This window comes from Peromyscus eremicus, chromosome 23 (assembly GCF_949786415.1).
Source record: "Peromyscus eremicus chromosome 23, PerEre_H2_v1, whole genome shotgun sequence".
NCBI lineage: Eukaryota > Metazoa > Chordata > Mammalia > Rodentia > Cricetidae > Peromyscus > Peromyscus eremicus.
The window spans coordinates 33,586,675-33,611,700 of record NC_081438.1 but is presented as its reverse complement, the minus strand read 5'-3'; the positions used below and the strand labels follow the sequence as shown (position 1 = coordinate 33,611,700).

The 25,026-nt window shown below is 37.6% G+C and overlaps 1 protein-coding gene across 1 annotated transcript; it reads left to right on the top strand.

The window, feature by feature from the left end:
• Positions 1–1,087: 1,087 nt before the first annotated feature.
• LOC131897935 (vomeronasal type-2 receptor 116-like) lies at positions 1,088–17,458 on the top strand. The gene is made up of 6 exons (XM_059248967.1): positions 1,088–1,116; positions 3,209–3,500; positions 3,844–4,647; positions 5,379–5,606; positions 6,699–6,822; positions 16,515–17,458. Exons 1-6 carry the CDS (start codon positions 1,088–1,090, stop codon positions 17,456–17,458), a joined length of 2,421 nt encoding a protein of 806 aa, XP_059104950.1.
• Positions 17,459–25,026: the final 7,568 nt, after the last annotated feature.

Sequence of the window (25,026 nt, the reverse complement as noted above, 5' to 3'; positions counted from 1 at the left end):
AATAACACCAACTTTCATAATTATAAATGTTCATCATCGGGACCCATGGATTCATGAGCCTTACTTACAGAAAATAAGTAAGGTCTTTCTGATGAATGTGCAGTGATCCAGAACTGGTGACACTGAAAATTCTTTATTCAGTATGTATGACGATAATTTATCATTTCATAGGTAGTATTCCCTTCCCACCTCTTAAAATATAATCAAGTCATCATCTTATTTTTTAAAGTTGCATTAATTATTAAGATGTCCCTCTGTGGTTATTTTTGTCATTTGAAGGTATTAAGGTAGCTGTTGTTTAACTTATCAGATAGGAAAAAAAATCCCTGTGTTGGATCTTCAAACACATATTTCTTCATTTATTTGTTTTAATGAGGCTTCATTGTTGGGAAATATCATTATTGTTGGGTCTGTGATTGCAATATAATGAGGGAGAGAACACCAACATCTATTAAACCAGAAGCAAACTTTATTCTAGAAGAAAATCAAAGAAAGAAATGAAGATCACCAAGGGGAACATATGTTTATCCGCTAGTTGAGACCACAACCAGAGTTCACAATCTGGAGCTGTCTCAAAGGGGGTGGGTTTCAAGCCCCTTTTTATAGAAAAAGTAAGCATCAAGCATGGGTTGCATGCTGGGAGTCACATAGAAACATAAGCATGGGACACATGCTAGAAGTCACATAGAAACAACTATTAAAAGTTAACTTTGGTCCAGGCAGTTGTTGGCTATATGCGGCCAGGAGGTTAAAAGTTAATCCTTGGCTATTGACAAAGGAGCTGGCTGAAAGCAGAGATATGCTGTTAGAAGTTAACCTTTGGAGCTGATGACTGACAGCGTTTATTCTTTTAGGTAAACAATTTTATATTTCTATATTTCTCTGCTCTTCATTTACAATCATTAAAATATTAATTTCTATATGTGATTTCATATATGTATGCATATTATGTATATATATATATCTCACATTTTAAAGAACAGATATAACTTATTTGCACATAAAGGATGGCAATTTTCCAATATCAGTAACATATACTGGTTTAGGAACAATAATATCTTAAAAGTAATTGATAAATTTAAGGGATATGAACCATATTGTAGAACTAGAGTTGGGGTAAGCATCAAGGAGATATCATTTTGACCAGAACTGTATGATTCCATATGTCTTTGACTTAAAAGTACACATTAAATTTATATGTAAAAACCTCAGGTTAGTTATTCCAAAGTAGTATTCAGGAACATACTCATTTCTATTTATTGTACCTATGTGGTCAGGTTGATTATGTACATATTTTATTTAAGATTATAGTAAGTTTAGTATTACTATGAACAAATTGAATGAAGGCCAAGTCAATAATTTTACTTTTCAGGAGCATTTGCTTATAATTTTTTTTAAATACATAATGTGAACAACAAACCATGATTTCACATGGACAGTCTATACATAATTAATACAAAAGAAAATTCTAATAAACCAAGATTTTATAATGATTGCTTGTTGGGATTAGATTTTTATCTTTTTCATTGTAAAAGGGAAACAAGAGATCTTTAGTAAACATGTTATTATTATTATTATTATTATTATTATTATTATTTTTGGTTTTTTCGAGACAGGGTTTCTCTGTGTAGCTTTGCACCTTTCCTGGAACTCACTTGGTAGCCCAGGCTGGCCTCAAACTCTAATAAACCAAGATTTTATAATGATTGCTTGTTGGGATTAGATTTTTATCTTTTTCATTGTAAAAGGGAAACAACAAGAGATCTTTAGTAAACATGTTAGTTTTGGCAGAAACAAAAACAGACATTCAGAGAACAAAGGAGCATGAGAGGCAAAGGACATTTTATCTCAGTTAGAGGAAAGTAGGCTTGGACTTACCACTCAGAATTAGCAGTGAGACGCAATAGAGCCTACATAGTTGTGCTTTCCAGGCTACAGCTTGTCTGTCAAATGGCAATTCATCCTTAGAGTCTTTGTTGAGATCTGTAAATTCATATTAGGATCTCTGTAGAAGCTAGTAATTTTATCACTTAATAACCTATTAATGTTAAAAACAAAACACAGGTAAAAACATTAAAAATAAAACAAAATAAACAACATAGAGTTCTGACATTTTCTCCATGGTCACATATAAAATGAGTATGGGGATTCTACTGGACTCAATGGGACCATGGCATATCATGGTGGCCACCATTTCAGATTGTCCCAAGAAGTCACATGGCATATGCTTTCTTTATGATATCACTAGTAAAGTTAGCTGCCAAATCACATGGTTGCTTCCATCTTGATGAGGATCCACAAGTCATGTGTCCAATAATCAAGGCCATATTTTTTTGTTCAAGTTGAACTCAGCTGCAGAGTAATGTAATTACATCTATCATCAGGGCATTCCAGGTTGTGTAATCCACTTTGTGTGGGAGGTAAGAACACACTGAAGGGATAAAGAATGAGGCAGGAAGATGGTGGAAAATACAAAGTCCTAGCACACAGTACCCCAGAGGATTCAAGTTATGACTGTAGGCTGTTAAACTATAGGAAGCTCACTCAGTCATTCTGATTCATTGTATGGCTCTCAGAAAGGAGAGGGAGATGGCAATGGGAGAAAGGAAAGGTTGTTCAGAAAGATATGTGTGGGTGTAGAAAACCTAACCCCTACCAGGTTCATATCCAGGATTACTTTGGACTTGATGCATGTGACACAGGCAGACATCCCCATAAGCATCAGTGGTCCTTATTCAGAAGAACAGGTCCTTATTCAGAAGAACAGAAGGCTGCAGTCTCCATCTATGTACACACAGAGTGAATGTGGTGTGGGAGCATTGGAGTTTATATAGTAGAGAACAGGAGAGCCTTTAAGGATGGAAGTTTTCCTCTCCTGGTTATTTTACTAAAGTATCAAAGAATTATGAGGTTTTTATGTGCGTTTTCCCATACTAGAGATTCCAAGGCTGATATCAGTTCAAGTCAATTTTTGTGTCCAAAAATTTTAGATATACTGGAGGCTTTTAGGTAATTAAAACATTTTTTACTATATACCGTGGCATTCAAATTATAATCATTACCTTAATGACAAAAATTATTATTTGTAGATGTATAACACTGACAGTATACAAGCCTTTGGTACCATATCATCAGATTGTGATACAGCATCATACTGTTAGATAAGATGTGAGTCCCCATAATACATACTGACAATCTTTCTCTCCAGGTTCAAATTTAGGAGCTACCAGTTTTCTTTGGCCTTCATATTTGCCATTGAGGAGATCAACAGGAACACTCACATTTTACCCAACACATCTCTAGGATTTGAGCTCTATAATGTCAAAAGCAATCAACTGGATATTCTGCAGGAAACTTTACTTTTCCTCACAGGAATGGGAATAAACATTCCCAATTACACATGTAGAAGGGAGAACAAGGCTGCTGCTTTACTTACAGGAACAGCATGGGAAACATATGCACATGTTGGGAGACTACTGAATCTCTACAAATATCCACAGGTAAGAGACATGGCTGTGAGTGAACAAGAAACCCATATTAAACTGCAGACATTTCAGGTGTTTTCAAATGTAAAGAAGTGAGGCTGTGACATTCATCTGGATATATGTCCTCATATACTTTGTTTGAGATAGAGAAGAGGAAGAGGTTGGAGCCTATAAAAGGTGTTTAGAAAACTTTGTGTCTTGTGAGGAATTCTTTATAAATGTCTTCAGAAACAGGATGGGAGCTTAAAACACCATGAGTAAAAGTCAGTATGTACCAACCCAAAGTGTCACTTCAGGTGTAAGACTATGCTATGTGTCAATGTTTTCCTTCTTGTTTCCTATTTTAAATTTCCTTCAGCTTACTTTTGGGCGATTTGACACTATTCTTAGTGACAGAGGCCAGTTTTCTTCTCTCTACCAGACAGCACCCAGGGACACATTTCTGTCACATGGCATTGTGATTTTGATGGTTCATTTCAGCTGGACATGGGTGGGACTGGTTCTCATAGATGACCACAATGGGGCTGAGATTCTATCACATGTGAGAGGAGAGATGGACAGGAACAGAGTGTGTGTAGCTTTTGTAGAAATGATTCCTGACAACTGGATTAACTCTGGCTACAAATCCAGAACAAGTTATAGGCAGATCCTGAAATCATCTGCAAATGTGATTTTCATTTATGATGTCACTAAATCTTTATATGGTATAATACTATATATAAGTATACACTCAATTACTTGGAAAGTCTGGATCATTAAGTCTCAATGGGATGTATCTACTGATGTTCCTTTTTTCATATTTGATCCATTCCATGGGAGTCTCATTTTTGCACAACACCATGCTGAGATTTCTGATTTTAGGAAGTTTATCCAGATATACAAGCCTTCCACATATCCAGAAGACCATATCCTTGCTCTTTTGTGGAAGAGATATTTCAATTGCTCTTTTTCTGGACCTGATTGTAAAAGTTTGGTTAACTGTCTACCCAATGCTTCCTTGGAAATGTTGCCTGGAAATGCTTTGGAAATGGACATGAGTGAAGAGAGTTACAATGTATATAATTCTGTATATGCTGTGGCTCACAGTCTCCATGAGATGACTCTGAAACAAGTGGAAATTCACCCTCATGGAAATGGGGAGGTAAATACCTACCATTGGGAGGTAATTTCTCTTCCTGTATATTTTATCAATAGCCTTGTGATAGACTGAGGTTTTCAAAAAGCTCACAATACATAATACTGTGGCAGGTTTTACCAGAAAGCACCTGAGAGACTGTATGTTATTCATCATCAAGAAGTCTTTGCAGACACATATGGCATGTTCATGATGAATGGGTCGAAATAAAAAGATTTAAATGTGTGTATGTCATTATCTACTTTGTGTTACAATTAGCCTCAGAATCTGCTCATGATACTATGCTCAACTGAAACCTCATTATCTCTAAGTATATTTCAAAACAGAGATAGGAGAATTAGATCCTAAATGGTCAAATGCTACTAAATCCATATAGTTCAAATTCTGAATCTATGGTTATGTTTCCTATCAGACCATTTTATTACATTTTGTACATAAACACCACAATTTACATACTGAAACTTTTGAGTAGATTAAATATTTCAAGATTGTAAAATTTTCTGGAATCAACATTCATGGAGTAAATATTTTTGTGTGTCTGCTTGTTATTCTCTATGTGTGTGTGAATTCTTTCTTTTGAAATAACAGTCTAGAAACATGATATATTCATATTTAGTCTTCATCCATTAAAATGTTGATAGCTTGGTATAGCTTGCAATTAATGTCAGGGATCTGGGACAATGAGAGCTATTGATTCATTGGGTTCTGTTGAACCTTTATGGAAATAAATTCATCATAAAATTCTGCATTTCTTATAGCTTCACCCTTATCTCAAGACTATCCATTACAAAAATGGTGCTGGAAAAATTATGGTTTTGGATTCACAAAGGAAATTAGATGCAGAATATGATATTCTTAACCTCTGGAATTTTCCAGATGGTCTCAGACAAAAGATAAAAGTTGGAACATTTTCTCAAAAAGCCCCACAGGGCCAAGAACTGTTTCTGTCTGACCATATGATACAGTGGCCTATAGCATTTACAGAGGTGGGCTGGATCTTATCTCATTGTTTTGATCCTTATGTCAATAGACATTTGTTTGTGGATGTAATGATTGTTGGTTCCTTACTCAGTGCCCGTCTGTACTAACAATAACTACTGTTATATGAGAAAGTATTTGTTGACTTATACCGAATAATGGGCTTGTTTATTTATCCAAGCTGTTTTCTGTGGTTACCTTTTTCCAGTAATAAGTACAGTGTCTATTTATTAAGTTTTCATTCCTGTCCTGAAACCACCTGACAAGAGTAGTATTTGACTCCCTGATCAGGAAATATCAGTGCATGGTCATTTTGCTTTCAGGCACCTGGCCATGCACTATCGCATAGAGGGCACACGTGCATGTGTTAATTACATGTCTTCCTCTTGAATAAGGAAGCAATTTGTCAAACACTAAAAAAAACATGATTACATAACTTATGAACATAGACTTTATTGGGCCACACTTAGCATGAGCAGTTCATAATGATTCAGTCAATCATGTTGAGAAGAACCTGAGAAAGTGAATCATGTTGTATCTTCAGTCAGGAAAAAGATAGATATGAACACTCTCTTCAGACGCTTTTTTTTTTCAGTTCTTAATAGCAGCCAATAAAATTGTGCTATCTAATTATAAAATACATCTTCCTACTTCAGGTACCCTAATGTAGATCATCTCTCATAGAAAGGTACAAGGACTAGTTCATATGGTAATTCTGAGTCCTGTCAAATAAACAAATGTGAATTAAACATCGTCATTGGGAAACAAACATGCTCTCACTCCAGCTGTCAGGAAGTATACAACAAGATCAGGATGGCATTAGAGTTGCCCATTTAAACACTCAGCAAATTTCTTATTTTGCCCAACCTCTTATATTTTCACAATGATTCAGATTTCAATTGTCTTTAGATCATTGTTTAAACACATTGATCTTCATTGGTATACTATATTTAAATTAGAAGCAATGCAGTAAATCAAGATTCTGAAAAGGAATAATTATAAAAACTTGTCATCTCATTGTTCAATATTGAGAAATAATGCTTTTATTGTTTTAAAACTATACACTCCTGAGTATTTTCTCTTCACTTTATAATTCTCAGCTTCCTCGTTCTGTGTGCAGTGAGAGCTGTGTTCCTGGATTCAGAAAATCACCCCAGGAGGGCAAGGTTGCCTGCTGCTATGATTGTATTCATTGTCCAGACAATGAGATTTCCAATGAGACATGTAAGTGTCAGTGTTACTGGGATATTTCCCACCTCTTCACAGTGTTCTGAAATGTTTAAGCAGATGGACAAGTTCTGTAATTTAGAGAGAGATAAGTCCTGTGATTCTTTCAGTTAGAAGTAATAATATTTTGGTTCATTTTATCATCATTTGGTGCTCAGGTCATAAAAACTCCTACTTGATTCATGTATTTGATTCACTATAGCCATTGTTCCTTTCAGAGAACAACTTTACTGATCACAGAGTAGTCTGCTTTATTTTACCATGGCATTTAACACACATACACACATGCGCGCGCACACACACACACACACACACACACACACACACACACACACAAAAGCATGCATGTACACACAAATACTCTGTGAATCAATGACTTTTCTTGTATTTCAAATAATATTCAGTTCATAGTTAGCACACATTAATTTAAGGACTGGATCCTTATGACCTTCATTTGCATAATTTTAGTCATGATTCTAGGTTCATCAGATGTGATCAGAAATGTCATATTTGATTTACCTGTGGACATGTTTAAAAATGTTTTATTTTAGATTCTTTTTCATTTTGTTTTATTTGTGAGTGTTTTGCCTGCATTGCATGTATGTACACATGTACTTGCTTAGTGCATATCAAAGTTAGAAGAGGGCATCAGATCTCCTGGAGGTGGAGGCACAGATAGCATTGACATCCCTATAGGTGCTTACAACTGAAACCAGGTCCTCCTTAAGAGTAACAGTATCCTGAACCACAGATCCATTTGTCTACTTTCATCTTTTTTATTTCCCCTATAAATAACATTCAGTGTTCACTTAATGAGTATCTTTTCTTCCCTTTTTTCCTCCATCCCCATGTGAGTTCTAGAAACTTCAAGCTAACTTCCATGGAGAGGGATATCCTTCAGTAACATAGGTATTAAAGATCTAAAACTTGTTGTGTACCAGAATATATCCACTAGGTAGATATGTCAATAATCTATTAAGAGAATCTTACATTGAACAAAATTGATTTTAAATCAATATTTGCTATGTATCATAAATTTGAATCTAGATTTGTATCCTTTCTTTGTTAATTTGAATAACATAAACTAATGATTGTGATAAGTAGTCATTATCTCATTGTATACAATTGACTCTATTTTTATAAAAAGTTAATGATAGCATTATTAAACATAGAAGAGGTAAATTATGGGACAATGCCTTGTGACAGCTAGTTGAAATGACACATCATCACTTCCATTAATGATACTGTTATGAATAATCCATGCATAGATGCATACCCTTGTTCTCAGAATAAGGCAGGGCATTAAATTTGAAGGACCCTCTTTTCCAGGAATAGGTGGACAAAGTAGAGGAACCTTATGTCAGAATATATCCAAGGAAGAGGAAATAGGCATGAGACAATTGACAATATTAAATGTGAGGAGCACACACAGACACAATATTGAACATGGAGAGAGAATCTAAGAGGATCCCTCAACCTTAACATTTTTGTCTAATGAGATTTTTCATATATTAATTGGAATATTTTGAGTAACACAATGGGTTTCCTGAACACTCAGATGTTTTAACTTTAATTCTTAAAGATAAAACTTGTAATTTTTTGGTTGCTTTAAATTACCTAATTTAAAATGTACATATTAAGACTGATTCTACAGACCATCAAAGACTTATTGTTCATACAGGTGCTTTGTGTACACTGGGAACATGATAAGTTCATGCATATGATAATTATATTCATTAGTGGAAACTAAAACATCAATATCAAATCCTGCATGGTTGCAGTTTTTTTTCTTTCTGTTTTTTTTTTTTAAATTTTCCTTGAAGAGTTTATTTTTTTGAGTTGATTTTTTTTATTTTGCAATACAATTCAGTTCTACACATCAGCCATGGATACCCCCTTTTCCCCCCCCTCTGGCTCCCCTCTCCCTCCACCCCACCCCCCATTCCCACCTCCTCCAGGGCAAAGCCTCCCCCGAGGACTGAGACCAACCCGGTAGACCCAGTCCAGGCAAGTCCAGTCCCCTCCTCGCAGGCCGAGCCAAGCGACCCTGCATAGGCCCCAGGTTTCAAACAGCCAACTCATGCAATGAGCACAGGACCCGGTCCCACTGCCTGGAAGCCTCCCAAACAGATCAAGCCAACCATCTCACCCATTCAGAGGGCCTGATCCAGTTGGGGACCCCTCAGCCATTGGTTCATAGTTCATGTGTTTCCATTCGTTTGGCTATTTGTCCCTGTGCTTTATCCAACCTTGGTCTCAACAATTCTCCCTCACATAAACCCTCCTCTTTCTCACCAATTGGACTCTCAGAGCTCCACCCAGGGCCTAGCCATGGATCTCTGCATCCAGATCCCTCAGTCTTTGGATGGGGTTCCTAGCATGACAATTAGGTGTTTGGCCATCCTATCACTAGAGTAGGTCAGTTCTTGCTGTCTCTCGACCATTGCCAGCAGTCTGTTGTGGGGGTATCTTTGTGGATTTCTGTGGGCCTCTCTAGCACTTTGCTTCTTCCTATTCTCATGCGGTCTTCATTTACCATGGTCTCCCATTCCTTATTCTTCCTCTCTGTTGTTGATCCAGCTGGGATCTCCTGCTCCCCCAAGCTCTCTTTCCCTCGATCTTCACCCCTCATTACCCCCACTCATATCCAGGCTGTTCATGTAGATCTCTTCCATTTCTCCATCATTGGGTGATCCCCGCGTCCCTCTTGGGGTCCTGTTTTCCAGGTAGCCTCGCTGGCAATGTGAGTAGCAGTCTAGTCATCTTTGTTTTACATCTAGTATCCTCCTATGAGTGAGTACATACCACGTTTGTCTTTCTGAGTCTGGGTTACCTCACTCAGGATGATTTTTTCTGGATCCATCCATTTGCCTGCAAACCTCATGATGTCATTGTTTTTCTCTGGTGAGTAGTATTCCATTGTGTATATGTACCACATTTTGTTTATCCATTCTTCAGTTGAAGGGCATCCAGGTTGTTTCCAGGCTCTGGCTATTACAAACAATGCTGATATGAACATAGCTGAACAAGTGCCCTTGTGGTATGATTGAGCATTCCTTGGGTATATGCCCAAGAGTGGTATAGCTGGATCTTGGGGGAGATGGATTCTCAATTTTCTAAGAAAGCGCCATATTGATTTCCAAAGTGGTTGTACAAGCTTGCATTCCCACCAGCAGTGGAGGAGAGTTCCCCTAGCTCCACATCCTCTCCAGCATAAGCCTGTATTCAGTGTTTTTGATCTTAGTCATTCTGACAGGTGTAAGGTGGTATCTCAGAGTTGTTCTGATTTGCATTTCCCTGATGATTAGGAATGTTGAGCAATTCCTTAAATGTCTTTCAGCCATTTGAGTTTCCTCTGTTGAGAATTCTCTGTTTAGTTCCATAGCCCATTTCTTAATTGGACTGTTGGGCATTTTGATGTCTAATTTCTTGAGTTCCTTATATATTCTGGATATCATTCCTCTGTCAGATGTGGGGTTGGTGAAGAACTTTTCCCACTCTGTAGGCTGTCGCTTTGCCTTGTTGAGCATATCCTTTGCTCTACAAAAGCTTCTCAGTTTCAAGAGGTCCCATTGATTGATTGTATGTCTCAGTGTCTGTGCTACTGGTGTTATATTTAGGAAGTGATCCTCTATGCAATGCGTTCAAGACTACTTCCTACTTTCTCTTCTAGCAGGTTCAGAGTAGCTGGATTTATGTTGAGGTCCTTGATCCACTTGGACTTAAGTTTTGTGCAGGGTGATAGATATGGATCTATTTGAGCCTTCTACATGTTGATATCCAGTTATGCCAGCAACATTTGTTGAAGATTCTTTCTTTTTTCCATTGTATAGTTTTGGCTTCTTTGTCAAAATTATATGTTCATAGGTGTGCGGATTTATGTCAGGGTCTTCAATTCGATTCCATTGGTCCACATGTCGGTTTTTATGCCAGTACCAAGCTATTTTTATTACTGTAGCTCTATAGTAGAACTTGAAGTCAGTGATCGTGATGCCTCCAGAGGTTGTGTTATTGTACAGGATTCTTTTGGCTATCCTGGGTTTTTTGTTTTTCCATATGTAGTTGAGTATTATTCTTTCCAGGTCTGTGAAGAACTGTGTTGGTATTTTGATGGGGATTGCATTGAATCTGTAGATTGCTTTGGGTAAGATTGCCACTTTTACTATGTTAGTCCTGCCTATCCATGAGCATGGGAGATCTTTCCATTTCCTGACATCTTCTTCAATTTCTTTTTACAGGGACTTAAAGTTTTTATCATATAGGTCCTTCACTTGCTTGGTTAGTGTTACCCCAAGGTATTTTATATCATTTGTGGCTATTGTAAAGGGTGATGTATCTCTGATTTCCTTCTCAGCTTCTTTGTCCATTGTATATAGGAGGGCTACTGATTTTTTTGAGTTGATCTTGTATCCTGCTATGTTGCTGAAGGTGTTTATAAGCTGTATCAGTTCTTTGTGGAATCTTTGGGTTTACTCATGTATACTATCATGTCATCTGCAAATAGGGAAAGCTTGACTTCTTCCTTTCCCATTTGTATCCCCTTAATCTCCTTATGTTGTCTTATTGCTCTGGCTAGAACTTCAAGTACTATATTGAATAAGTATGGGGAGAGCGGACAGCCTTGCTTTGTTCCTGATTTTAGTGGAATTGCTTTGAATTTCTCTCCATTCAATTTGATGTTGGCTGTTGGCTTGCTGTAAACTACCTTTAGTATGTTTAGGTATGTTCTCTGTATTCCTGATCGCTCTAAGACCTTTATCATGAAGGGGTGTTGGATTTTGTCAAATGCCTTTTCCGCATCTAGTGAGATTATCATGTGTTTTTTTTTTCTTTGAGTTTGTTTATATGGTGTATTACATTGATGGACTTTCGTATGTTGAACCACCCTTGCATCCCTGGAATGAAGCCTACTTGATCATGGTGGATAATTGTTTTGATGTGTTCTTGGAGTCTGTTTGCCAGTATTTTATTGAGTATTTTTGCATCAATGTTCATGAGGGAGATCGGTCTGTAGTTCTCTTTCTTTGTTGTATTTTTGTTTGGTTTAGGAATCAGGGTAATTGTAGCCTCATAGGAGTTTGGTAATGTTCCTTCTGTTTCTATTGTGTGGAACAATTTAGAGAGTATTGGTATTACCTCTGCTTTGAAGATCTGGTAGAATTCTGCACTGAAACCATCTGGTCCTGGGCTTTTTTTGGTTGGGAGAATTTTAATGACTGTTTCTATTTCCTTAGGGGTTATTGGACTATTTAAATAGTTTATCTGGTCTTGATTTAGCTTACGTATGTTGTTCCTATCCAGAAAATTATCCATTTCTTTCCGATTTTCCAGTTTTGTGGAGTAGAGGTTTTTGAAGTATGACCTGATGATTCTCTGAATTTTCTCTTTGTCTGTTGTTATGTCCCCCTTTTCATTCCTGATTTTGTTGATTTGGATGCTCTCTCTCTGTGTTTTGTTTAGTTTGGATAAGGCCTTGTCTATCTTGTTGATTTTCTCAAAGAACCAACTCTTTGTTTCATTAATTTTGTATATTGTTCTCTTTGTTTCCATTTTATTGATTTCAGCTCTCACTTTGATAATTTCCTGGTGTCTATTTTTCCTGGGAGACTTTGCTTCTTCTTGTTCTAGAGATTTCAGGTGTGTTGTTAAGTCACTAGTGTGAGATTTCTCCAACTTCTTTATGTGGGAATTTAGTGCTATGAATTTCCCTCTTAGTACTGCTTTCATAGTGTCCCATAGGTTTGGATATGTGATGTCTTCATTTTCGTTGATCTCTAGGAAGTCTTTAATTTCTTTCTTTATTTCTTTTTTTCTTATTTCTTAGATGTCGATTAAGTCCATTTGAGTCATGACATCAGTTAAGTCCTTTATTTTTCTGTTAAGTTTCAATTTGGGAGATCTGTCCAGTGGTGAAAGTGGGGTGTTGAGGTCTCCCACTATTAATGTGTGGGGTTTTATATGTGGTTTAAGCTTTAGTAATGTTTCTTTTACATATGTGGGTGCACTTGTGTTTGGGGCATAAATGTTCAGAATTGAGACTTCATCTTGGTGGATCTTTCCTGTGATGAGTATTTAATGCCCTTCTTGATCTCTTTTGATTGATTTTAGTTTGAAGTCTATTTTGCTGGATATCAGGATGGCTACACCCGCTTGTTTCTTAAGATCATTTGATTGGAAAGTCTTTTCCCAGCCTTTTATTTTTAGGTAGTGTCTATCTTTGAATTTGAGATGTGTTTCTTGTATGCAGCAGAAATATGGGTCTTGCTTTCGTATCCATTCTGTAAGCCTATGTCTTTTTATAGGTGAATTAAGTCCATTGATATTAATGGATATTAATGACCAGTGATTGTTCATTCCTGTTATTTTTTGGTGGTGATGTGTGTGTACTTCTCTTCGTTGGGGTTTACTGCTGTGGCTTTATCTATTGCCTGTGTTTTCGAGGGTGTATCTGACTTCCTTAGGTTGGAATTTTCCTTCTAGTGCTTTCTGTAGGGCTGGGTTTGTGGATAAGTATTGTTTAAATCTGGCTTTGTCTTGGAATGTCTTGTTCACTCCATCTATGATGATTGCAAGTTTTGCTGGGTATATTAGTCTAGGCTGGCATGCATGGTCTCTTAGTGTCTGCATTACATCTGTCCAGGTCCTTCTGACTTTCAAAGTCTCCATTGAGAAATTGGGTGTTATTCTGATGGGTTTGCCTTTATAAGTCACTTGGCTTTTTTCCTTTGCTGCTCTTAATATTCTTTCTTTATTCTGTACGTTTAGTTGTTTAATTATTATGTGGTGAGGGGACTTTTTTGGGGGGGGTTTAGTCTGTTTGGTGTTCTATAGGCTTCTTGTATCTTCATAGGCATTGCCTTCTTTAAGTTGGGAACGTTTTTTCTATGATTTCGTTGAATATATTTTCTGTGCCTTTGGGTTGGTATTCTTCTTCTTCTACCCCTATTATTCATAGGTTTGGTCCTTTCTTGGTGTCTCAAATTTCTTGGACGTTTTGTTTCATGACTTTGTTGGCTTTAGTATTTTTTTTGACTGATGAAACTATTTCTTCTACTGTATCTTCCACACCAGAGATGCTCTCTTCCATCTCTTGAATTCTGTTGGTTATACTTGCATCTCAAGTTCCTGATCGTTTACTTAGCTTTTCTATTTCCAGCATTCCCTCTGTTTGTGTCTTCTTCATTTTTTCTATTTCCCTTTTCAGGTCTTGGACTGTTTCCTTCATTTGTTTCATTTCTTTTTCTTGATTTTCTTTCAGTACTTTATTGTTTTCTTCCAGGACTTTATTGTTTTCTTCTAATTTGTTTGCCCTTTCCTCTAGTTGTTTACAGCGTTCTTCCCATTTTTTCTTTTCCTCTACACAAGCCTCTACCTTCTTCATGATGTCATTCATAAGGCTGTTTTCTTCTGCTTCTTCCAATTTTTGATGTTCAGGTCTAGATGTTGGAGGAGGGCTAGGTCCTGGTGTTGCCTTATTGCTCTTCATTTTGTTGTATGTATTTCTGCTTTGATGTCTGCCCATCTCCTTGTGGTTCGTTCTTGGTCTTATCAGCACACTTGTTTCAGACAGAGCTGACAGATTCAGGAAGTCTCTCTCTCTTGTCCAGATGGTAGCTCTCTTGTCCAAATTGGAACTCCGGGGCAGGATGGGAGCTCTTGTCTAGATGGGAAGTCCAGGGCAGTATGGGAGCTCTTGTCCAGACAGGAAATCCGGGGCAGGATGGGCACTCTTGTCCAGAAGGGAAGTCCTGAGCAGGATGGGTGCTCTTGTCAAGAAGGGAAGTCCGGGGCAGGATGGGAGCTCTTGTTTCTCTCTCTCTGGTCCAGAAGGGAAGTCTGTGGCAGGATGGGAGCTCTCATCCAGTAAGGAAGTCTAGGGCAGGATGGGAGCTGGGGGCTGGTCTCTAAGTCTCAAGAAGTAGCTGGGGTCTCCGGTGGATGGGCGTGGGGGCAGGGCGTGGAGATTGAAGGGTCTGCCGGCGGTCTTGGAGAAGGGGGTCCTTCCCGGTGGGGCTAGAAGGGAACCTGCCCGGTGGCCAGAACCTGGGGGCAAGTTGAGCAGGTCTTTCCCGGAGTGGCTGGTGCCCAGGAATCGCAGTTTTTTTTTTAACTAACTCTTTTTTTTATTATTTCTTTTTTTATAAATATTTTTATTTTATAATTAATTTAATTTTACATATCAGCCATGGATTATCCTGTCCTCCCTCCTTCCTCTCCCCAGCCCTCCAATATCAAGACCATGATTGGAAAAAGCACAGGGACAAATAGCCATACTAGCGGAAACACATGAACTGTGAACCAATAGCTGAGGAGCCCCCATGGAACTGAACCAGGCCCTTGAACCATCAGTTCAAGTTGATGAGCTTGAACTGTTTAGGGCCCCCAGGCAGTGGGACCAGGACCTGTCCTTAGTGCATGAGCTGGCTTTTTGGAACCTAGAGCCTATGCTGAGACACTTTGCTTAGCCTTGGTGCATGGTTGCAGTTTAAGAAGACACTTAAAAATATTATTAGTAAGAAAGAAGAAAATAAAATATAAATGCTAAATATTTCAAAAGAGTGAATCCTATACTTTCAATCCTATAATATGAGACGTATGTACATTTAAAAGACTCATGTTTATGTCTCTATAAAATATTTGTCATAACTTATATAACCCATGCTTTCACTAAAGAATACATGGGGTTGTGCTGATGAATCATTCATGATTTGTTAGAAACCAATAGAAGTAAACACATGGGATATAGTAGAGACAGATTCCCTTGAGAGTCTGAGCACAGCAGGAAGGCATATCTGAAAGAAACAAATAAAATGCTGATAATGGAATAAAAGACTCTATAGACACTAGCAAGAAGATGAATTCAATAGATTTTTAATTAGAATTTTAAACACCAATTAAATAGCAAATTCTACTTTGGAAAAATTTGAAATATTTAAATGAAGTATGAAATGAAAATATTTTAAAGAAAAAGTGTAATAAATACATGATACTTATATCTTTTGAATTCAAAATGTAACACAAAAATTATAAATGATAGAGTATCACGAATTATTCCATTATCAACTAAGTCTAAACAAGAGTTTTACATCTATCTGTTAAATAGTTCATTTCTTCCTGGATATGATTAAATAGTTTCACAAGGGGAGTTTTTACATCTCTCAGGAATCTAATAATTCTCATTCATACAAGTACCATCAGAGAATGAACACATTGGAGTATTCAATAAATTCTTTAGAAATAGGTAGATTTTGATATTAAGACTGAGAAAACATTAGAAGAAAGAAATTTCAAAGCACGTAATCATATACTTAGCTCACATGAAAAAGTCACACAAAGGAATTCAGAAGGAGGTCTAACTATAATCAAGTTAGGTTTATGTAATTTAATTCAATAATTTATGAAACATACAAAGAACAGATACAAATGATCACATAATTAAAAATATATAGAAGTATAATCATGGAAAGGCTAGATTTGTTCACTTTGTGTCCAACAAAGAAGATAGGCAGTATCGTTGTGGAATAATTGATAAAGAGAATTTGAGAATTTTCACTACTGACCACTGATTTAATTGAGTCTCGAACAATAAAGGAAATGTGGTTAAAAGTCAGAGGGCTGATGCTGTGAATTGGTTTGAGATAAAAGGGTAACCTGAGCAGAGACTCACAATAAATTTTATTCCTGAGTAGATATGGATCATTGTGTGAGGTGTCCAGAAAGTCATTATGCAAACACAGAGCAGAATCACTGTCTCCAGAAAGCAGTGACTTTTCTATCTTATGAAGACACTTTGGGGAAGGCACTCACCTACTTGGCCCTCGGCTTCTCTGCACTAACAGTTGGTGTTCTTGGTGTCTTTGTGAAGTACCACCACACTCCCATTGTCAAGGCCAACAATCAGGCTCTCTCTTATATCCTGCTCATCACTCTGATGTTCAGTTTTCTCTGTCCATTGCTATTCATTGGCCATCCCACCACAGCCAGCTGTATCCTGCAGCAGAGCACATTTGCAGTTTTGTTCACAGTGGCTCACTCCACAGTCTTGGCCAAATCTATTACTGTGGTTCTGGCTTTCAAGGTCACAGTTCCAGGTAGACTGATAAGGTGGATAATGATATCAAGGGCTCCTAACCTCATCATTCCCGTCTGCACCCTCATCCAGCTTGTGCTCTGTGGAGTTTGGCTGAGTACCTCTCCTCCCTTTATTGACTCAGATGCTTACTCTGAACACGGACACATAATTATTATATGCAACAAGGGCTCCACTGTTGCCTTCCATTCTGTCCTGGCATACCTCTGCTCCATGGCACTTGGGAGCTACACTATGGCTTACCTGTCCAGGAACCTGCCTGACACATTCAATGAAGCCAAGTTCATGACTTTCAGCATGTTGGTGTTCTTCAGTGTGTGGGTCACCTTCCTGCCTGTCTACCACAGCACCAAGGGGAAACTCATGGTGGCCACGGAAGTCTTTTCCATCTTGGCTTCCAGTGCAGGTCTCCTAGGTTGCATCTTTTTCCCCAAGTGCTATATTATTTTGTTCAGACCACATAGGAATGTGCTTTATCATGTCAGGAACAAAGTACCTCCTAGAGGAAAAATGGGTCTCACAGCTTATTCCATGTATTTCTGAGTTACATAGAACAGTTCAAGCCTGTATAGCACAAATCCAATTGTCAGAGATTATATAGCAATTTAAGATTTTACATTTATTGCTGTCATTTATTGATGAAATTCATCTTTATTCTTTCTTTGTGTAATATTTTTACATATTTCTCTAAATTAGAAAAGCTATTTCCATAAAATTCATGGTCTATCTCAACTAATATTATAGAGAAGATGAATGGGACATGTATATATTCTTTACCTCTTCAACACTGCATAACTTTGCCTTAATAGAACCAAATGTTTTTATAGGTATCCATGTGTTTTTTATGCTCTTGGTATGATTTTTAAATTCATCGTGCTTACGTTTCATGTATGCTTTTTCTATGAAGGAAGGCATATTTTTAAAATGAATATAATTTGGTCATGAATATATTACTCTGCTAAATAATTAATTTCATAATGAGCGGCATACTAGAGTTGAATCAAGACCAAATTATTTCTTAATACAACCCAAATCAGATACCAGAAATTAGATATTATACAATCAGTTCCATGATGTTACTGTTAAATCTCTGAAGAACGTGAAAATTCCTGCTGTAACCACTTCTGTAGAACCTTAATCAATGTCTTTCTTTGACAAAAGATATCCAAATGATTTGTGTACTCAGTCATTCATAATACTTCAATTTTGAAAAACTACTCTACATTCTATCAAATGAAATTGTATATTATGTAACTTCTGCATATATATGAGTAATCATTTCTCCATTTTTTATCAACATTTATTAAAACTTATGTAATTCTTTGGGAATAACATTTCTGACTCTTGTTAGTTCTTGTGTATTTGCAAAAATGTCTAAGACATTATGTACTGTGTGACTTGTATCTTGTTATTTGTAATCAGTCTTTTTATGGCTCACTAGCTGTTAAACTTCCAAAAATAAGGAGGATGGTAAATTATAACTATAACTATAATTAAATTAAAAACAAGCCAGATCCTGTCTTTCAGAACAAGTCATCAGAGTGACTTTTAAAAATTCATTTTCATGTATAATATTTTGTGATCATAGTTTGTCCTCTCTCATTTCCTCCCAGATTCTCCTTAAATTCCAAACAAACACTTAATGGCTTCTTTTCTTCTCTCTTTAGAAAACAGACAGCAAAAACTCAACTAGAACAAAACAAACAAACAAACAAATAAACAAAACAATATAAAGTATGTAGAATACTTGGAAATGCAGACACAAACACATACACACAAACATACATTCACACACAGGTATACAACCTGCAACATAAGCTACTGCAATAGTGACATACATCTTAGGGGAGTAACCAATCAACATCTGATTTGACTCTTGGTCCAATCCATGAAATGGAAAACATACCTGACACTGTTTTCCTGTGTCAATACATCTGAAGCTAGACAGCTCAAGGACCTAGGGTAAAACCAAATACTACACTTCTAGTAATGGAACATAGCAATAAAATGACTACTAATGACATTCTGGAACACATCAGTGTCTTCCTCAACCATTGTCAAAGAAGCTTCCTCCTGAAGCAGATGAGAGCCATTATAGAGACCCTGAGCCAGACATTATGCTGAGAATGATAGACCTTGGAATTTGCAGCCCTAAACTGTGTGCCTCCATCTAATCCCTCCCCTCAGGACCTAGGGAACACTGTGGCAAATTAGACAGAAAGAGTGTTGGAGGCAGAAGGGATAGAGGATACCATGAGAACAAGACCCTCTGCATCCAAAAGATAAATGCACATATGCATTCTCAGAGACTGAGGTAACATACACAGGGCCTGCATTGGTCCTTAACAATTGGGACCCCAGAGCTGAAATGGGAAGTGTTCACATTCCTTCATTCCTAACCCAACAGCTATTTGCAATTACTAGGAAATTACCAATGAAAGTCTAGTATTGTCTAAGAGAGTCTCATTAAGGCAACAAAAAAGTTCTTGTAAATATAGGGTGCAAAATTAGCACTAGATTGCCAAGAGAAAATAGAGTCAATGGTGTCTTTGCAGCTTCCCTGTATCATAATGTCCTCTCAGAGCTTTTCATTTTTTCTCTTTTATTTTATATTATGTATTTTGTGTATGTATTATGGCTTCTAGATTCATGATATTATGAGATTCCTGAGAGTGTGAATAAGTGGGTCTCTGTGTCTATATGTTTCCATGTGCTTTCTTGGGTAATTTTCCTTTTGTGCAGTATTCTGATATGTTAGGTTTTGCTTCATATGACATTATCTTGTATTATATTTTATAAGTATCCCTTGGAATCCTGATTGTTTTCTAATTAGAGACAGAATGGAGTTTGTTCTGAGAAGGAGGAGTGATGGGGAGGAACACAGAGAAGAAGAGTTTGGGAAAAGTGTAATTAGGATATACCATGTAAGAAAAAAAGATATTTTCTATAAATGAAAAGGAAAGATAAAAAAGACATAAAAAACATAATTAGAAACCATAATATATAAGCAAATGATATTAGCTAAACTATTTTAAAAAAGAGAATTATGAGCCCTAAAACTTCCGAGGTATAATAATTTCAATTTTTAAATTTTCTTGTTTATTGAAAATAGATTTTTTCATACACTATATTCTTATCATAAATTTCTTTCCCTCATTACTCCCAGACCTTACCCAACTTTCTACCCACCTAAAAGTACATGCTCTCTCTTTCTCTCTCAGTAAAAACTCACAGACATGTAAAATATATACATAAGTAAATAAAACAATCCATAATAGGAAACAAACAAACAAAAAATTGAAAACTCACAAATCCCCGTGAGTTCCTTTTCTGTTGCCATCTATGGGATGGTGCAGGCCTTCTTTGTGGTTTCTGTACCCTGAGAAACCTCAATGGAGAAAACAAATGTTTCCTTTCATTTCCTAAGCAGGTTTATGTTTCTGTAGTGATTAACTGAAGAAATTAGAATTTTCTTCATAAAGCATCTATAGCAATGAAAAATTGGTCATAAGACAAGTGGAAATTGTCTTTTAAATGAACTCATGATCTTTCCTTAAAATGTAATACATAACTTTTATGGGAAATTAAACCTAGACAGATTATCTCTCTAAAGTTAACATGGGGCTCTAGTTAAAATTTTTTCAAAATATGCAATGATCACATTTATTATAATAACAAGCACAACTATTGTGGTGAGAGGAAACACCTAAAGGAAAGATAATTACACTCAATCTTCATAGTTTAAGCTAACATATTTCTTTAATAAGAGACTCTCCAGTTTACGCATTCCAATATTCCAAAAGAGTCCAACTTACATATCAGGTCACATGTACAAGGACTGCATTGATTTATGAATATATGATTGTTCATGATTTTGATTTGTTGCTTCTCTCTTTCCTGTGAAAAAATTGACCTGAAATGAAAAAGGAATAGCAGACAGGCTTATTTTTCTTCATGGTGTTTATGAGATATCATCATTATTAAAAGAAAGACATATAGGATTCAGGTGAGCTACAGGTAGTGAGTTTTGGGTGTATCAGCTCTTCATAGTAGAGGACAAGGAACCTGAGACTGAAGGCTAGAGCCTAAGGTAGGTTGAACCTTCAAAAATCTTTGAATTAATGGCCTACTTTCACCATATAGTCTCAAACTCATTAAAATCCTACAGTCTCCTCATCTTACCAGAAACTCAGTATCACAAAAGACTGAATTAGACAGCAGTCATCAATAAAATACTCCACATTTCAGACCCAATATCTAAGACTAATATTGAAATGATCTGGTCCATGCAGCAACATCCCATAACATCAGGTCTGCTTGCTATAACACACATTACTTCTGGGTGGGTTCAGCTCCATTGCAGGCATATTGCTTTCCTCAGCAAAAGACATCCTAGAAGCAATATGCTCTCAGGCCGTCCCTCCTATCAGGATTCTGCCCCTGCCTTCTGTAGCAGGGTCCTTGTTGTTGTTCCCTTTGGGGGTGAGGGCCAAGTAGGCGCAGAGTCAAACCACACAGACTCTGGGAGAATGTCGAAACAACAAGCTCAGTTTATTCAGGAAGAGGCAAGCCTTATATACCCTCCACCCGACCCTGGGGGGAGGTCTGATGAATATGCATCTGTTGGTGTGACATGGCTGCCTCTCATTGGTCCAGGTCATCTCCAGATCATGTTTCAGCTGTTGTTGCTAAAACCATCAGGCAGACCCAGGCTTGCTCTCAGAAAGTATCTTTTTACTTGTTTGAGCCTTCTGGCCCTCAAGCCCGTTAGGGATGAGTCATCCCACAGCCTTCGACCATTGTCAATTAATTATGAAACCTTGATACAAGCTTCATGGAATCCTCCTATTGGCAATTCTTTTTAACTCCTGCAACAAAAAACCACTTTCAATGCTTTCATATCCTGTCACCATCTTAAAATTTCCACCAATGTCTTGGGTCATAGCAACAATAGTATCTTTGTGATAGCCGTGTGAATGTGTCTGTATTTGGTCAGTTGCTAGCAGGGATTCATTTGGCCAGCATTTCCAGTAAAATACATTCTAAAGCTATTGGTATATTCTCTCTCTCTCTCTTTTTTTTTTTTTTTTGGTTTTTCGAGACAGGGTTTCTATGTGTAGCTTTGCGCCTTTTCCTGGAACTCACTTGGTAGCCCAGGCTGGCCTCGAACTCACAGAGATCCGCCTGGCTCTGCCTCCCGAGTGCTGGGATCAAAGGCATGCGCCACCACCACCCGGCTTTTTTTTTTTTTTTTTTGGTATATTCTCATTTTGAGTCTTCTATGGGTGCTGTTTTTACCGGAGGGGAACCTAAATATTTACACTGTGCTTCAAAAAAGTTTTCTGTCTAGTGGTATTCCCCTCTTTTCCAATTCCAGGAGCTTTGTAAAAAAATGACTACACCTTTAAATCATTGTGTTTGAACCAAGATTAAGAAAATAGTTACTTCTCTTTATTAGTTCTTTGGGAATTGTGTTTAGTGGGTACTGTAGATTTTCTTCCCATTCCTCCAGTTATATTAGTTCTAACATCGATCTGTATCCTATGAACTTTCTGCCATAGTTTTCAACCATCAAGTAATATAAGTCCTGTCCATAGATACATTTGGATTGCATTCCACTGGAACATAGTCGAGTAACCCAGGGTATAACTCTTGAAGAAAATTCTCACCACTTCTCTCCACACATGTGTCAAATGCCAATTACTCTCCAGCTACTGATATCTTCATGGCTACCTCCAATCTCAAAGCAGGGATTTGTTTTCCTGTGTGCTTGCAAAAGGCATGTGCAGGTTGTCACACTTAATGTGAGTTCATATGCTCAGCTGCCTTGCTGTGTACTGAGGAAACTGTTTCCTAGTAGTTATCAACCATTTCTGTCCCTTTTAATGTTTCCACTCCTTCACAATAATCTCTTAACCTTTAAGAAAGAGATACAATGTAAATGTCTCAAATACTGGCCATTATCCACTCTTTCTTTAAAAGATTTGCTTATTTATTTAATTTTTTTCATTTTACATACAACCCACTCTATGTACATCCCTTCTCTCCCTTTTTCCTGTTCCCCCAAACTCCCCCCATCCCACTACCACCAACTTATCATAGGGTGTAAGGTCTCCTTTGGGTATTCAACACAGGCTGGCATACCAAGTTGGGCCAGGCCCAAGCCCTCCCCACTGCATCAAGGCTGAGTAAGTCATGGCACCATAGGGAATGGGCTCTACAAAAGCTAGTTCATGTACACAGGATGAGTTCTGGTCACACTGCCAGGGGACCCACACACAGATCAAGCCACACAAATGTCATCCTCATTGAGATGGCTTAGTGTGGTCCTATGCAGGCTCCCCAGCTGTCAGTCCACTGTCCTTGGGCTCCTACTAGCTTAATTGAGACCCAGAAAGACAAACACAGTATGTACTCACTTGTAAGTAAATATTAAATACAAAGCAAATGGTAAACAGGCTACATCCCACAACCCCATAAAAGCTAGGAAAAAAGGAGGACCCTAAAATAGACATGCATGGATCACTCTAGGAAGGCTTAAGATCTCCTGGGTAAACTGGAAGAGGGGAGTAGAGGAGTGGAAATAGGGGTTAGGAACATGAAGTTCCAAGATGGCCGAGTATAGGGAGGGACAGAAATAAAGATCAATGAAAGAGATATCTTGACAGAGTGAGCCATTATGGGGTTAGGGAGAAATCTGGTGCTAGGGAAATCCTCAGGAACCCACAAGAATGTCCCCAGCTAAGACTCATAGCAATATTGGAGATGGTGCATGAACTAGCCTTGCCCTGTACTCAGACTGATGCTACCACAATTGTCATCATAGAACCTACATTCAGTGTCTGAAGGAAACATGTCCCGGCCAGCGGGATCTTCAGCAGAGACCCTAGAAGGGGGAATGGCGAATGGCGGAACAAGAGACACAAAGAATTGACAGCAAGACAGTATTCTGATCAAGCTGCAAAATTTTATTTTTCTCAGGTGGGTTTTATAGTAAGCAGACCAGGAAACTTTCTTTGGGAAAAGATCAGGGGACTGTTGAGTTGCCAAGCAACCCAACCAAGCAACCTAACCACAAAACATTGTTACTAATGGTCACTGTAGCAGAAAGATAAGGAAATGTTAAGTTATTTTCTAATAACTCAGGACTTGTTCAGGCATGTCAAAAGTTTCTGGTTAGTGGCTCAATACTGGACAACAGAAACTTAACTCTGGCAGGCAATATGGCATGGCTTTTGAAATTGTCCTCGGCAGAAACAGATGCATAGACCCACAGCTACGTACTTGGCCGAGCTCCTAGAGTTCAGTTGAAGAGAGAGAGGAGGGATTATAGGAGCAAGGGGAGTCAAGATCACAATGGGAATAACCAAAGAGATAGTGGACCCATTATCCACTATTATTCCATGTACTTTGGCCAATAGTTTCTCTCAGTGTTAGTCTCCACCTAGTCTGAATAAATGTATCTTTTTGCATAACTTAAAATGAGATACTATTTACATAGTGTTGCAAATATAAATTTATAAGGAATATAATACATAATTGATTGGATATTAAATACTTGATTGTGATTGAGATCACAATGCAAAAACATTGGAAGTCTGCAGCCTAAAGACAATGGGTAATAATGTTGGACTCACATTTATAGTCATAAGAAAATGAAAACAAAAAGCTGAGAAGTCTCAGTGTAGATGGAAGTCTCAGACAGCATTTCCATGATACAAGATAAGTAGAAAGGGTCTGAGTGACAAATGAGAGAGTCTGTTCCTTGGAGTGCCTAAAAGGAAGGACAATGAAATCCATAAAGAAGAGTCAGGACCCATTTAAAGTGGAAACCAGAAAGGTAATGCAGAGAGAAGGAAGAAACAGCCTACATCTCCCAAATGGAAATCAGGAGATATTAGATTGGAGGACCCACACAGGATAAAGCATCCATGAAAAGAGCCCTATTTCTGAAAGCCTGGCGTTGCATTTCAAATGAGAGACATGTAGTGCTGGTACATGTCAACCTAGTGGATCAATTTTCTGTGACAGCGTTTCTTTCTACTAGGCAGACTAGATTTATGAACACAGGGAATCCATTTGTTCACAATTCATAGAGTACTATAATCAGG